The 16,443-nt window shown below is 45.7% G+C and overlaps 1 protein-coding gene across 1 annotated transcript; it reads right to left on the bottom strand.

Annotated features, from left to right (window-relative positions):
* Positions 1 to 58: 58 nt before the first annotated feature.
* On the bottom strand, positions 59 to 16,322 carry GBA1 (glucosylceramidase beta 1). The gene is made up of 11 exons (XM_060757976.2): positions 16,293 to 16,322; positions 10,276 to 10,385; positions 9,843 to 10,034; positions 6,977 to 7,126; positions 6,763 to 6,896; positions 6,512 to 6,684; positions 4,351 to 4,588; positions 2,469 to 2,693; positions 1,261 to 1,424; positions 1,017 to 1,133; positions 59 to 194 (listed from the first exon to the last, which is right to left on the bottom strand). Exons 2-11 carry the CDS (start codon positions 10,340 to 10,342, stop codon positions 59 to 61), a joined length of 1,596 nt encoding a protein of 531 aa, XP_060613959.2. The 5' UTR covers positions 10,343 to 10,385; positions 16,293 to 16,322.
* Between the last annotated feature and the right edge of the window lie 121 nt (positions 16,323 to 16,443).

The following is a 16,443-nucleotide window of genomic DNA, read 5'->3' on the forward strand; positions in this document are numbered from 1 at the left end:
CTCGAACCAGCAATGCTCGTCCTGGGCTTCCTGGCCTCCAGGAACCTCTCCTCCTCCATCAAACCTTCTCAGGAGGGTCTCTGCTGCTACTGGACCTCTTCCAGAGATAGGTCTGGATGGAGTCGGCGGTCGCCACGGCGTCGATGTGACCAACGTCCGGATCGGAGATGCAGAAGGGCACGTCCTCGGGGGAGCTGGAGGGACAAAAGGAGAAACAGATTTATGCAAAAGGCAGAACCAGAGAGGAGAAAACAGCCTTGGAAACATGTCACTCCCAACCTGCAAGGCCAGGGGATACTCTTAGTATTCACGTAATAGTCGCACCTTTGATTTTTCAAAATCCAAAATATGGAATCATTGCTACGTACCATATTTCATCACGTAATAGTCGCACATTTGATTCTATAAAATCCAAAATGTAGAATCATTGCTACATACCATATTTCATCATGTAATAGTCGCACTTTTGATTTTTCAAAATCCAAAAGGTGGAATCATTGCTACGTACCATATTTCATCACGTAATAGTCGCACTTTTGATTTTTCAAAATCCAAAATATGGAATCATTGCTACGTACCATATTTCATCACGTAATAGTCGCACCTTTGATTTTTCAAAATCCAAAATATGGAATCATTGCTACGTCCCATATTTCCTTCACGTAATAGTCGCACTTGATTTTTCAAAATCCAAAATATGGAATCATTGCTACGTACCATATTTCATCACGTAATAGTCGCACTTTTGATTTTTCAAAATCCAAAAGATGGAATCATTGCTACACACCATATTTCATCACGTAATAGTCGCACTTTTGATTTTTCAAAATCCAAAAGGGGAAATTATTGCTACACGTTTCATCACGTAATAGTCGCACCTTTAATTTTTCAAACACGTCCCAGGGTATGGCAAGAGAATGCTTGCAATATCACTTTGTGCAACCTCCTTGGCCATTACTTGCTTCACCCCCATACCCTTTGTGGCGCCACAAACCCCACTTTCCATCCCAGCTCACCGGTTCAAGACCACGACTGCCGCGGAGCCGTCTGTCCGCAGGAAAGCTGAGAATTCCAGGGCTGTCGGTTGGCTACTTTGGACGCCGATCCTCTGCGTTCCTTCTGGGAGGAACTTGCTGTGTTTGGACGTAGAGCAAAAAACAAAAACAGCCAATGAGTGGAGACAATTCCAAGAAGAGTACAGCTTGGTGCAAAAGATGGTTCCAACCACCCTGTTTTGTCAAGACCCCTCCCCAAAGCCACCTGAAGTGAGCCAAGTGGTAGAACATGGGCTGCTTGTAGAAGACGTCCTTGGCTGCGTCCACGATGACGGGGCTGTCCACGTAGTTCTTGCTCCAGTTAGGACCCCCTTCCATGTTCAGCGCCAAGTTCCAGTCGGTCCAGCCGGTGACAAAGTTGTTGAGGTTCTGCGAGGAGACGACGAGAGAGTCCGCAAACAATAATAATATACATTATTTATATTCCACTCTATCGCTCTGAGGGGATTACAGAATTCGTTTACGGCAAACATTCAACGCCATTATACAACAAAGACAGACAGAACACAGACAAAGGCAAAGGCTTCCCTCTTTTCGTCTCTGACATCTGGAGGCGTGTTCTTGTTTCATTCTCCATGCCGAGGAGCCAGTCATCCATGTAGGGCTTGGATTGCCGGCATGTCTGCATGGGCACCTTTTACCTCCCCGCCAAAGCAGTACCTATTGATCTACTCACATTATTGTTTTCGAACTGCTAGGTAGGCAGAAGCTAGGGCTGACGGTGGGAGCTCACCCCGACCTGTGGCTTTGAACTGCTAACCTTCCGGTCCGCAAGATTTTCCACAGCTGACCGTTTATCCTCTAGTGTTACCGCAGCCCTTAACAAACAAAGCACAGCTGGTAAATCACCAGCAATGATAAGATCTACCAACCGAAAGGTTGCCAGTTTGAAGCTCCGGGTCGGCGTGAGCTCCCAACTGTTGGCCCAGCTTACTGTTTACCTGAAGTAGAGAAATTAGGTACCGCTAAAACAAGTGGGGGAGGTATTTCATGGCACCATAAAGAAAACGCTCAGAAAATGCCCGGCGACCAAAAGGAAGGAGGAAGTCCTGGTGGCTCTTCGTCACAGAGGATGGCGCGACAGCACCCCTCTGTGGCTGGATTTGAGCACAACCTCCAAGATGCCAAAAAGCTGGATGTCGACACAACATACCTCCTTTCTGTTCTGTCTGTCTCTGTCCTGTCTGTCCAAAATGGCATTGAATGTTTGCCATGTATGTGTACTGTGATCTGCCCTGAGTCCCCTTAGGGAGATAGAGCAGAATGTAAATAAATGTTGTCGTTGTTAGGTTTTGGGGTCTCTGCTTAGAGGCTCCCCTGCCCAACAAAAGCACAGCAGGAAGCTCTCATCGACCTGACTTTCCTCTCCCGGTATTTGAGTCGGGATCTCCCATCCGCTTGTGTCGGACATACCGTCAAGATGCTGTGGCTGTACTTGCTACCCCGGTTCCATCCCCCTAGGATTACTCTAGGCTCCCAAAAGTAGGACCCAGCGGAAGCTTCGGTGGCGAGGATGAAGTAGTCAGGAAAGAGGCGGTGGGTGCTGGAGAGTGTGGGGCCCGCTGGGGCCAAGAAGTCCAGGTACCAGTGGATGCCGATCCCGTGGACATAGCGGGAGGCTGCAGGGTCCCGGAGAACCTAAATGTGAAGGAACACGAGAGCATGACTTGGAATTTTATATGGTTTCAGTCTGATTGATGGTTTATATTTTGATGAGTTTTGTGTGCTTTATTGTTTACCTGTGCAAATACAGAAAAATTAAAGGTGCGACTATTACGTGATGAAATATGGTGTGTAGCAATGGTTCTACCTTTTGGATTTTGAAATTTTAAAAGTGCGACTATTACATGATGAAATATGGTGTGTAGCAATGATTCCACCTTTTGGATTTTGAAATTTTAAAGGTGCGACTATTACGTGATGAAATATGGTGTGTAGCAATGATTCCACCTTTTGGATTTTGAAATTTTAAAGGTGCGACTATTACGTGATGAAATATGGTATGTAGCAATGATTCCACCTTTTGGGTTTTGAAAAATTAAACTACTATTACATGATTAAATCAAGAAACGGCCTGCCTTAGGGGAGCTTACTCCATCAATGTTTAACACTTACACTGCCAGAAGAAACAGTTTCCTCTATGCTGATGATCATGCCATCACCACCCAAGAAGAGAGCTGTGAAATGGTTGAACAGAAGCTCTCTGAAGCTTTAGGTGCTCTTACTGCCTATTACAGTGTGTAATACATCTCACCCCATTAAAACAGTGGATGTGGGTCTTAATGAGACATGCCACATTATCACTGGATGTCTACGCCCCACACCAATGGAGAAATTACACTGCACCACCTGACATCTGCCAGGAGTAGCAGCCTGTAATGAAAGGATCAAGGTAGTGACATCTCCGGCCCATCCTCTGTTTGGATATCAGCCAACATATAATAGTCGCACCCCCTTTTGGAAGAAAAGGAGTAAAAGTGCGACTATTACGTGATGAAATATGGTATGTAGCGATGATTCCACTTTTAGGATTTTGAAAAATTAAGGTGCAACTATTACGTGATGAAATATGGTATGTAGCAATGATTCCACCTTTTGGATTTTGAAATTTAAAGGTGCGACTATTACATGATGAAATGTGTGTAGCAATGTTTCCACCTTTTGGATTTTAAAAAATTAAAGGTGCGACTATTACATGATGAAATATAGTATGTAGCAATGATTCCACCTTTTGGATTTTGAAAAATTAAAGGTGCAACTATTACGTGATGAAATATGGTATGTAGCAATTATTCCACCTTTTGGATTTTGAAAAATTAAAGGTGCAACTATTACGTGATGAAATATGGTATGTAGCAATGATTCCACCTTTTGGATGTTGAAAAATCAAAGGTGCGTCTATTATGTGATAAAATATGGTGTGTAGCAATGATTCCACTTTTTGGATTTTTAAAATTTAAAGGTGTGACTATTACGAGATGGAATATGGTATGTAGCAATGTTTCCACCTTTTGGATTTTGAAAAAAAATCAAAGGTGCGACTATTACGTGATAAAATATGGTGTGTAGCAATGATTCCACTTTTTGGATTTTGAAATTTTAAAGGTGCGACTATTATGTGATGAAATATGGTGTGTAGCAATGATTCCACCTTTTGAGTTTGAAAAATTACAGGTGCGACTATTATGTGATGAAATATGGTATGTAGCGATGATTCCACCTTTTGGATTTTGAAATTTTAAAGGTGCGACTATTACATGATGAAATATAGTATGTAGCTATGATTCCAACTCACCACTTCGGCCCAGTGCGGGAGCAAGATGCGCTGGTCGTCCAGGATGATCAGGCGGATGCCTTTGTGGGTGCTGTTGGCCAGAGCCGGGCCCAGGTCCTGGGCAATGAAGTCCCGCTGGTGCTCCGCGGAGAAGCCCAGGCTCTGGAATGGGTAGAAGATGACCTCCCCGGCTGTGGGCTCGTTGCCCGCCGTCAGAGCCCAGAAGCTCAGGTTATGCTTGGCGTATTCGTCCAAGAACCTGCGAGGAGAAGCCGAGGTGGCGGGAGTCAGCACCCTCAACTCTCGATTTGGCTATTTGGTCTGTAGATCTGGCCCTTCTTTGCTCAGAGTGTGATCTTCTCCAGCTATGACAACAACCCCAGTCCCCTCCCAACACTAAGAATGGTGGTGCCTTCGTTCTTTTGCTTCACTCTTTCTGACAATCCTTGGCCTGATCTTTATGGGGCTCCCCAGGAAGGAAAGGAGGGAAGGAGGGAGGAGAAAGGAGGACAGGAAGTGAGGAAGGAAAAAGGGGGAAAGGAAGAAGAGAAGGAGGAAGAAAGGAAGGAGAAAGAAAGGAAAGGAGGAGGAGGAAAGGAAGGAATGAGGAAGGAGAAAGGGACGAAAGAAGAAATGGGGGAGGAAGGAAAGAGAAAGGAGGGAAGGAAAAGGGAGAAGGAAGAAGGAAAGGGAGGAAGGGACAGAAGGAGAAAGGGGGAAGGAAGGAGGGAGAAAGGGAAGAATGGAGGAAAGGAAGGAAGAAGGGAAAGGAGAAAGGAAGAAAGAAAGGAAGGAATGAGGGAAGGAGAAAGGTAAAGGAGGGAAGGAAAAGGGGGAGGGAAGAAGGAAATTAAGGGACAGAAGGAGGAAGGAGAAGGAAGGAAGGAGAATGGGGAGGGAGGGAGAAAGAAAGGGAAGGATGGAGGAAAGGAAGGAAGAAGGGAAAGAAGGAGAAAGGAAGGCAGGAAGTGAAGGAGTGGGGGATGGAGGAAGGGAAGGAAAAGGGGGAAGGAAGAAGAAAAGGGGGGAAGGGACAGAAGGAGAAAGGGGGAAGAAGGGAGAAAGGGAAGAATGGAGGAAAGGAAGGAAGAAGGAGAAAGGAAGAAAGAAAGGAAGGGAAGGAGTGAGGGATGGAGGAAGGGAAGGAAAAGGGGGAAGGAAGACGGAAAGGGAGGGAGGGACAGAAGGAGAGAGGGGGAAGGAAGGAGGGAGAAAGGGAAGGATGGAGGAAAGGAAGGAAGAAGGGAAAGAAGGAGAAAAGAAGAAAGAAAGGAGGAAGGGAAGGAAAAGGGGGAAGGAAGAAGGAAAAGGAGGAAGGGGCAGAAGGAGAAAGGGGAAAGGATGGAGGAAAGGAAGGAAGAAGGGAAAGGAGGAAGGGAAGGAATGAGGGAAAGGGAAGGAAGGAGAAAGTAAGGAAGAAGGGGAGAAAAGACAAAAGGAGAAATAAGAGAAGGAAGGTAGGGAAGGAGAAAAGAGGGAAGGGGAAAGAAGAGGAAGTGAGGGAAAGAGAAAGGAGGAAGGGAAACAAAGACGGGAGAGAAAGAGAAAGAGTGGGAGGAATGAAGGGAAGAAAGGAGGGAGGAGGGAGGAAAGAGAAAGGAAGGAAAAAGGAGAGAAGGAAGGAGAAAAGGGAAGGAAAGAGAAAGGAAGACAGGGAAGGGAAGAAAGAAGGAAAGGGAGGAAGGGACAGAAGGAGGAAGGAGAAGGAAGGGAGAATGGAAAGGGAGGGAGGGAGAAAGAAAGGAAAGGATGAAGGAAAGGGAGAAAAAAGGGAAAGAAGGAGAAAGGAAGGAAGAAAGAAAGAAAGAAGGAAAGAAGGAAAGGGGGGAGAAAGAAAGGGATGGATGGAGGAAAGGAAGGAAGAAGGGAAAGGAGAAGGAAAGGAAGGAATGAGGGAAAGAGAAAGGAAGGAAGAAGGGGAGGAAAGAACAAAAGGAGAAATAAAGGAAGGCAGGGAAGGAGAAAAGAGGGAAGGAGAAAGAAGAAGAGGGAGAGAAAGGAGAAAGGGAAACAAAGATGGGAGAGAAGGAGAAAGAGTGGGAAGAATGAAGGGAAGAGAGGAGGAAGAAATGAGGAAAGGAAGGAGAAAAGGGAAGGAAGGAATAAGGGAAGGAAAGAGAAAGGAAGACAGGGAAGGGAAGGAAGAAGGAATACAGGAGGGAAGGAAGAAAGGAGGGCTCACTTGACGAAATAGTTGGCCCAGGTCTTGTGGTACTTGTCCCCGGGTCTCCCTTTGAGGGTCCCGCGCCCCGTCATGGCCCCGCTGGTCTTCATCCACGTGGGGGACGTCCAGGGGCTGGCGAACAAAGAGAGTGCCCTCGGGGCCACTGCCTGGGCTTGCTGGAGGATCGGGATCTGCCGGACGAGAGTTTGATGGTCAAGGTAGTGCCTGGCTTTGTCATCCTGGACCAAGTTCTCCGTCCCTGTTCTCACCTTCATGCTGGTGTCCTCCTCGCTCAAGTGGAAGCTCTTGAGCTCAAAGTCCTCCTCGGAGTCCGCGTAAGTGTAGAGTCGGACGGAGAAGTCGCAGCTCGCCATGGGGACGCGGACCAGGCTGTACTCGATGCCTGGAAGGAAGAGAAGGCAGGAAGAGGTTGAGAAAACGTCATTATGGAAGGCGTCTCTGGAGGTAAGAAATCACACTTACCTTCATCGGAGAAGTAGGACTTGAGAAGGTTGGCCTGCGTCTTTGGGGAGAGCGAAAGGATGTTGATGGCGGCGGAATCGGTGAGGGCCCCTCCAAAACCCTTGATCTTTTGGTGTTTTTGGGAGGGCTTGAGTTGCAAAACGAGTCTTTCTGGTGTGTGTCAATGAGAGAGAGAAAGAGAGAGGACCATTTTTTTCATCACGTAATAGTCTCACTTTTAGTTTTTCAAAATCCAAAAGGTAGAATCATCGCTACATACCATATTTCATCACGTAATAGTCGCACTTTTAATTTTTCAAAATCCAAAAGGTGGAATCATTCCTACATAGCGTATTCATCACGTAATAGTCGCACTTTTAATTTGTCAAAATCTAAATAGGTGGAATAACTGCTACATACAATATTTCCTCATGCACTTTTCATTTTTCAAAATCCAAAAGGTGGAAACCATGCTACATAGCATATTTCATCATGTAATAGTCGCACTTTTAATTTGTCAAAATCCAAATGGTGGAATCATTCCTACATACCATATTTCATCACGTAACAGTCGCACTTTTAATTTGTCAAAATCCAAATGGTGGAATAATTGCTACATACCATATTTCATCACGTAATAGTCACACTTTTAATTTGTCAAAATCCAAAAGGTGGAATAATTTCTACATACCATATTTCATCACGTAATAGTCGCACTTTTAATTTGTCTAAATTCAAAAGGTGGAATTGCCACACCATATTCATCACGTAATAGTCACACTTTTAATTTGTCAAAATCCAAATGGTGAAATAATTGCTACATACCATATATCATCACATAATAGTCGCACTTTTAATTTGTCAAAATCCAAAAGGTGGAATCATTCCTACATACCATATTTCATCACATAATAGTCACACTTTTAATTTGACAAAATCCAAATGGTGGAATAATTGCTACATACCATATTTCATCATGCAATAGTCGCACTTTTAATTTTTCAAATGCCAAAAGGTGTAATCATCGCTACATACCATATTTCATCACGTAATATTCGCACATTTAATTTTTCAAAATCCAAAAGGTGGAATCATTCCTACATAGCATATTCATCACGTAATAGTCGCACTTTTAATTTGTCAAAATCTAAATAGGTGGAATAATTGCTACATACAATATTTCCTCATGCACTTTTCATTTTTCAAAATCCAAAAGGTGGAAACCATGCTACATAGCATATTTCATCATGTAATAGTTGCAGTTTTGATTTTTCAAAATCCAAAAGGTGGAACCAATCACGTAATACTCACAATTTTAGTTTTTCAAAACCCCAAAGGTAGCATCATGGGTACATACCATATTTCATCACGTAATAGCCACACTTCTAATGCTTTTTTAATCCAAAAGGTGGTGCGACTATTATGTGAGGAAATAAAATCTGCCTTTGATTCTCCAGTTTCTGTTTCTTGAAAAAATAAACTGCCTTACCTCCGAAACAGGAGGAGGAGTGATCCAGCCTTAAACAAACAGCCCCCTTTCTGCTTCAGAGAAAGGAGGAAAGAGAAGATTCCCCCTCCGCTTCTTCCTTCTCTATCCAAAAACAAGGCAGTTTACAAAATCTGAAATTTTGTGAGGAAGGGGGAACCAGTTCCAAGCAGCTCTGCGACTATTATGCGAGGAACATAACGAGGAAGGAAGGGGAAAGGAGATAAGGAAGGAAGGCAAGAAGGAGGGAAGGAAGGAGGCAAGGAGAGAAGGGAGGAGACATAGGGGAAGGGAGAGAGAGAAGTACGGAAGGGAGAACCAGTTCCAAGCAGCTCTGCGACTATTATGTGAGGAACAAGGAAGGAAGGGAAAAGGAGATGAGGGAGGGAGGGAGGGAAGGAAGGAAGGAGGCAAGGAGAGAAGGAAGGAAACATAGGGGAAGGGGGAAAGAGAAGTACGGAAGGGAGAACCAGTTCCAAGCAGCTCTGCGACTATTATGTGAGGAACAAGGAAGGAAGGGAAAAGGAGATGAGGGAGGGAGGGAAGGAAGGAGGCAAGGAGAGAAGGAAGGAAACATAGGGGAAGGGGGAAAGAGAAGTACGGAAGGGGGAACCAGTTCCAAGCAGCTCTGCGACTATTATGTGAGGAACATAACAAGGAAGGAAGGGGAAAGGAGATAAGGAAAGAAGAAAGGAAGGATTGGCGAAGGGAAAAGGAAATAAGGAAGGAGGGAGGGAAGGAAGGAAGGAGGCAAGGAGAGGAGGAAGGAGACATAGGAGAAGGGAGAGAGAGAAGTACGGAAGAGGGAACCAGTTCCAAGCAGCTCTGCGACTATTACGTGAGGAACATAACAAGGACATAAGGGGAAAGGAGATAAGGAAAGAAGAAAAGAAGGATGGGCGAAGGGAAAAGGAGATAAGGAGGGAGGGAAGGAAGGAGGCAAGGAGAGAAGGAAGGAGACATAGGGGAAGGGAGAGAGAGAAGTACCGAAGGGGAATCCAGTTCCAAGCAGCTCTGCGACTATTATGTGAGGAATGTAACAAGGAAGGAAGGGGAAAGGAGATAAGGAAAGAAGAAAGGAAGGAAGGGCGAAGGGATAAGGAGGAAGGAAGGAAGGAAGGACGCAAGGAGAGAAGGAAGGAGACATAGGGGAAGGGAGAGAGAGAAGTACAGAAGGGGGAACCAGTTCCAAGCAGCTCTGCGACTATTATGTGAGGAACAAGGAAGGAAGGGAAAAGGAGATAAGGAGGGAGGGAGCGAAAGAAGGAGGCAAGGAGAGAAGGAAGGAGACATAGGGGAAGAGAGAGAGAGAAAGAAGGGAGGGAAGAAAGATAGTGTGACTATTATGCAGTGGCGACTATTATGTGATGAAAGATGATATATTTTTTTTAATTGACTCACCATCCTCAGGGGCCCCTCCTCGTAGGGCCCCTTCACTCCTCCGCAGGCGCTGCCCAGCCTTGTTGCTTTCATATTTGGCGAAGGAGCCCAGGGCTGGGAGGACCACCGGCCCCAACGTGTCACAGTAGTCGGCACCGCATTCGCACACCACCGACCCCTGGCCAAAGTCCCTGGCTGCGCATGGCTGGCCGCCTGTGAATTCGGGGGAGAGACAGAGAGACTGACAGCATTTACATGAGACCTAGTTTCCAACAGACCCCAGAACCTCTGAAGATGCCAGCAACAGAGGCAGGCGAAATGTCAGGAGAGAATGCTACATGACCAGACAGCCCAGAAAACTCGCAGCAACCCAACTCTAGGAGTCTTATTCGAATTGGGGTCCTGAAAAAGTGGAAGGGGCAAAGGCAACTGCTTTGGGATCCCATCTACTCACCTGGCTTTGTAGCTGCAAGCTGGAGAAACAGGGCCCATGCCACGAAGTGGAGGACTCTTAGTGCCATGGCCTTGGCTTCCTCGGGATGGAGAAAACAATATGGCCGGGCTCTATGAAGGAAAGGAAGCAGGGAGGCGTTCCAGAATGGACACTAGGCTTTCTAGGGTTGCGACATTGATTACACCATGTGGCGCATGGATATGCAGGACACCCACCGGAGCGCAGCAGAGAGTAAAGGTGTTTATGGGCGAGTCTCAACTTGGAAGGAGCGTTACCTGTTCGTTAATTCATGCGTGTGACTTGTTTATACGCCACCTTTCTCTCAGGGTGGGGCCCAATTAGGAACACTTCCTCTCTAATGGCAAAGAAGTGGAGGGTGCCGCATATTAAGCATTATACAATATCACGTCAACAATGAAAGAGTTCAAGAGAAGCGAAGCACCCGGACCCGAAGGCTCGCGCACTGAAAGGTCGTTTTGCTGCCAAACCAAAAAGGGACGTGTCTGGACTGAATGGCCCTTGGAGACCCTTCAAAATTTAGAATTTCATAGAATATAGTGTATCCTAATATCATATCTATGGCTGGATGGCCATCTGTCGGGAAGGATCGGATGGTGTCTTTTACGGCAAATGGAAGCTGGATTGGATGTCTCTTCAGGATCCTTCCAATTCGAGGAATGCATGACAGATATAGAATATAATGTGTCCTATTATATTTGTGGCTGGATGGCCATCTGTCTGGAAGGATCGGATGGTGTCTTTTACGGCAAATGGGGGCTGGATTGGATGGTTCTTTAGGGTCCCCTCCAACTTGAGGAATGTATGACAGATATAGAATATAGTGTGTCCTTCTATCATATGTATGCCTGGATGGCCATCTGTCGGGAGGGATCGAATGGTGTCCTTTATGGCAAATGGGGGATGGATTGGATGACTCTTTAGGGTCCCTTCCAACTTGAGGATTCTATGATATATCTACCATTTATATTGTTTTCTCCCTATCTATGTATCTTCTCTTCCTCGCTCAATTATATTGATAGCTGGATGGCCATCTGTCGGGAAGGATTGGATGGTGTCTTTTATGGCAAATGGAAGCTAGATTGGATGTCTCTTCAGGATCCTTCCAATTCGAGGAATGCATGACAGATACTGAATATAATGTGTCCTCCTATCATATTTGTGGCTGGATGGCCATCTGTCGGGAAGGATCAGATATTGTCCTTTACGGCAAATGGAAGCTGGATTGGATGACTCTTTAGGATCCTTCCAATTTGAGGAATCCATGACAGATATAGAATATAGTGTGTCCTTCTATCATATGTATGCCTGGATGGCCATCTGTCGGGAGGGATCGAATGGTGTCCTTTATGGCAAATGGGGGATGGATTGGATGACTCTTTAGGGTCCCTTCCAACTTGAGGATTCTATGATATATCTACCATTTATATTGTTTTCTCCCTATCTATGTATCTTCTCTTCCTCGCTCAATTATATTGATAGCTGGATGGCCATCTGTCGGGAGGGATTGGATGGTGTCCTTTACGGCAAACGGAAGCTGGATTGGATGGCTCTTTAGGAACCTTCCAACTCAAGGAATACATGACAGATATAGAATATAATGTGTCCTATTATATTTGTGACTGGATGGCCATCTGTCTGGAAGGATCGGATGGTGTCCTTTACGGCAAATGGAAGCTGGATTGGATGGCTCTTTAGGATCCTTCCAATTTGAGGAATCCATGACAGATATAGAATATAGTGTGTCCATCTATCATATGTATGCCTGGATGGCCATCTGTCGGGAGGGATCGAATTGTGTCCTTTTCGGCAAGTTGGGGCTGGATTGGATAGCTCCTTACGGTCCTTTCAAAGTTGAGGATTCTATGACAGATATGTCATCCAAAATAACGTGTCCTTCTATCATATCTATGATGGGATGGCCATCTGTCGGGAAGGATCGGATAGTGTCCTTTATGGCAAATGGGAGCTGGATTGGATGGCTTTTTAGGGTCCCTTCCAACTCAAGGAATGCATGACAGATACAGAATATAGTGTGTCTTTCTATCATATCTGTAGCTGGATGGCCATCTGTTGGGAGAGATCGGATGGTGTCCTTTACGGCAAATGGGGGATGGATTGGATGGCTCTGTAGGGTCCCTTCAAACTCAAGGAATGTATGACAGATATAGAATATAATGTGTCCTTCTGTCATATCTGTAGCTGGATGGCCATCTGTCGGGAGGGATCGGATGGTGTTCTTTACAGGAAATTGGGGCTGGATTGGATGGCTCTGTAGGGTCCCTTCAAACTTGAGGAATGCATGACAGATATAGAATATAGTGTGTCCTTCTATCATATCTATGGCTGGGTGGTCATCTGTCGGGAAGGATCGAATGGTGTCCTTTGCGGCAAATGGGGGCTGGATTGGATAGCTCCTTATGGTCCTTTCTAAGTTGATGATTCCCTGACAGATATGTCATCGAATATAGTGTGTCCTTCTATCATATCTATGACTGGATGGCCATCTGTCGGGAGGGATTCGATGGTGTCCTTTTCGGCAAGTTTGGGCTGGATTGGATAGCTCCTTATGGTCCTTTCTAAGTCGAGGATTCCATGACAGATATGTCATTGAATATAGTGTATCCTTATATCATATCTATGATGGGATGGCCATCTGTCGGGAGGGATCGGATGGTGTTTATGGCAGAAGGGGGTTAGATTGAATGGTCCTTGGGGTTGTCTTCCAACTCTAGGATTCTATTATATATAATTTATATTGTTTTCTCCCTATCTATGTATCTTCTCTTCCTTGCTCAATTATATTGATAGCTGGATGGCCATCTGTCGGGAGGGATTGGATGGTGTCTTTTACGGCAAATGGGAGATGGATTGGATGGCTCTGTAGGATCCTTCAAACTCGAGGATTCCATGACAGATATAAAGTATAGTGTGTCCTGCTATCATATCTATGCCTGGGTGGCCATCTGTCGGGAAGGATCGGATGGTGTCTTTTACGGCAAATGGAGGCTGGGTTGGATGGCTCTGTAGGATCCCTCAAACTCGAGGATTCCATGACAGATATAGAGAATAGTGTGTCCTATCATATCTGTGGCTGGATGGCCATCTGTTGGGAGGGATCGGATGGTGTCCTCTACCCATCCATCTACCTCCTTCTCTGGCCATCTGTCAGGAGGGCTTTGATTGTGCTTTTCCTGCATGGCAGAAGGGAGGGTGGACTGGATGGCCCTCATATCTGTGGCTGGATGGCCATCTGTTGGGAGGGATCGGATGGTGTCCTCTATCCATCCATCTACCTCCTTCTCTGTCCATCTGTCAGGAGGGCTTTGATTGTGCTTTTCCTGCATGGCAGAAGGGAGGGTGGACTGGATGGCTTTCTTTGGGGGCCCTTCCAACCCTAGGATCCTATCTATCTATCTATCGATCTATCTATCGATCTATCTATCTATCGATCGATCGATCGATCGATCGATCGATCGATCGATCTATCTATCTATCTATCTATCTATCTATCTATCTATCTATCTATCTACCTATCTTGGCAGAAGGGGGTTGGACTAGATGGCCTTTAGGGATTTATGGGTCTCTACTTGGAGACTCAGCCTCTTTGGGGTTCGTCTCTGGATCGTTCCAAAAATGTCCTCCTTGCGAAACCTTCCCAGCTTGTCCCAGTTTGGTGGTTGCGACAAGCGGGGTGCGCACCTGTGGGTGGCGGCGCGTGGGAGGGACACGCCTTTCCCTGGCACAAGGCGTGCGTGCCGCAAGCGAGCGTGAGGCCCGACCATGGATGGAGCAAGGCCTCATCCACTAAGGTCTCCTTCTCCAAAGGAAGCCCAGCTCAGCTTTGGAGGAGAAGAAAGAAGGAGGAGAAGGAGGAGAAGAGCCACCCGGGGAGCCACGCAGAACCCATGGGGGTGGAAGGGGCCCCAAAGAAGGCCATCCAGTCCAACCCCCTTCTGCCATAACAGATAGATAGATAGATAGATAGATAGATAGATAGATAGATAGATAGATAGATAGATAGATAGATAGATAGATAGATCCATAGATGCATAGATAGATGCATAGATAGACAAACAGTATCCTAGAGTTGGAAGGGCTCCCCAGAGGCCATCCAGTCCAGCCCTCTTCTGCCATAACAGATAGATAGATACATTGATAGATAAATACATAGATAGATAGATAGATAGATAGATAGATAGATGGATGGATGGATGGATGGATGGATGGATGGATGGATAGAAAGATGCATAATTAGAGTTGGAAGGAGGCCCCAGAGGCCATCCAGTCCAGCCTCCTTCTTCCATAATAGATACATGGATGGATGGATGGATGGATGGATGGATGGATGGATGGATGGATAGATAGATAGATAGATAGATAGATAGATAGATAGATAGATAGGATAGATGGGAGGATAGATGGATGGAAGGAAGGATAGAAGAATGGATGGGTGGATGTGAGGACAGATGAATGGATGGATGGATGGATGGATGGATGGATGGATGGATGGAAGGAAGGAAGGAAGGAAGGATGGATGGATGGGAGGACAGATGGGTGGATGAATGGAATGATAGGAGGATAGATTGATGGATGGAAGGATAGAAGAATGGATGGATGGAAGGAAGGAAGGATGGATAGAAGGATAGGAAGATGGATGGATGAATGGATAGGAGGATGGATGGATGGATGGATGGGAGGATAGATGGATGAATGGAAGGATAGAAGGATGGATGGATAGAAGGATAGGAAGATAGATGGATGGAAGGATAGAAGAATGGATGGATGGAAGGAAGGATGGATGGATGGAAGGAAGGATAGGAGGATAGATGGATGGAAGGATAGAAGAATGGATGGATGGAAGGAAAGATGGATGGATGGAAGGAAGGAAGGATAGGAGGATAGATGGATGGAAGGATAGAAGAATGGATGGATGGATGGAAGGAAAGATGGATGGATGGAAGGAAGGAAGGATAGGAGGATAGATGGATGGAAGGATAGAAGAATGGATGGATGGATGGAAGGAAAGATGGATGGATGGAAGGAAGGAAGGATAGGAGGATAGATGGATGGATGGAAGGATAGGAGGATAGATGGATGGATGGATGGATGGATGGAAGGAAGGATAGGAGGATAGGAGGATAGAATGGATATTTATATTTATTTATCGTGTCATCAGCAACCATACCATTGTGTTACAATTCTAACAGAACAAAACAAACACACAGATTAAAAAGAAAAAAAAGGAAAAAGAAAAAAAACACACAGATTTTGCAAACTTGGATGGATGGAAGGAAGGAAGGATGGATAGATGGATGGATGGATGGATGGATGGATGGATGGATGGATGGATGGATGGGAGGATAGATGGATGGGAGGATAGATAGATGGATGGAAGGATAGAAAAATGGAGGGAAGGAAGGAAGGATGGATGGAAGAAAGGATAGAAGGATGGATGGATGGATGGATGGAAGGAAGGAAGGAAGGAAAGAAGGAAAGAAGGATGATGTATGGATGGATAGATAGATAGATAGATGCATGCTGCATGCATACATACACAGGTAAACAAATAGTATCCTAGTGTTGGAAGGGGCCCTCAGAGGCCATCCAGTCCAACCTCCTTCTACCATAATAGATACATGGATAGACAGACAAATGGTAGGTACCCTAGAGTTGGAAGGGGCCCCCAAAGAAGGCCATCCAGTCCCACCCCCTTCTGCTCAGGATGTTTCCTGCCTGTTTCTGCCTGCAAGATGCAATGGGGCGCTCCCTTCCTCCTCCTCCTCCATGGGGCCTCCTTATCTCTTGTATCCGTGGCTGAGACACTCCTTGGCACCCGGTTTGGCAGGATTGGCAATTGGGCACAAACACAAACAGACACAGCAGTGGGAGGGGCCTTCAATGCACATCATTTGAAGAGACCCACAAAGGATATCCAGCCTGGTGGGCAGGGAAGACCCCACCAAAACCCTCCCGACAGATGTCCCGACTGTCTGTACCTCTCAATCCAGAGCTGTGGATTTAACGGGCCGATTGCAACACATGCGTCTGGAATATGTACATAATTCATCTCTTATAATAATACACAAATATATAATGTATACATCATCATCATGATCATTATTCCAATAATAATAATTAATTAACCTC

The sequence above is a fragment of the Anolis sagrei genome, chromosome 12, assembly GCF_037176765.1.
Source record: "Anolis sagrei isolate rAnoSag1 chromosome 12, rAnoSag1.mat, whole genome shotgun sequence".
NCBI classification, from domain to species: Eukaryota; Metazoa; Chordata; class Lepidosauria; order Squamata; family Dactyloidae; genus Anolis; species Anolis sagrei.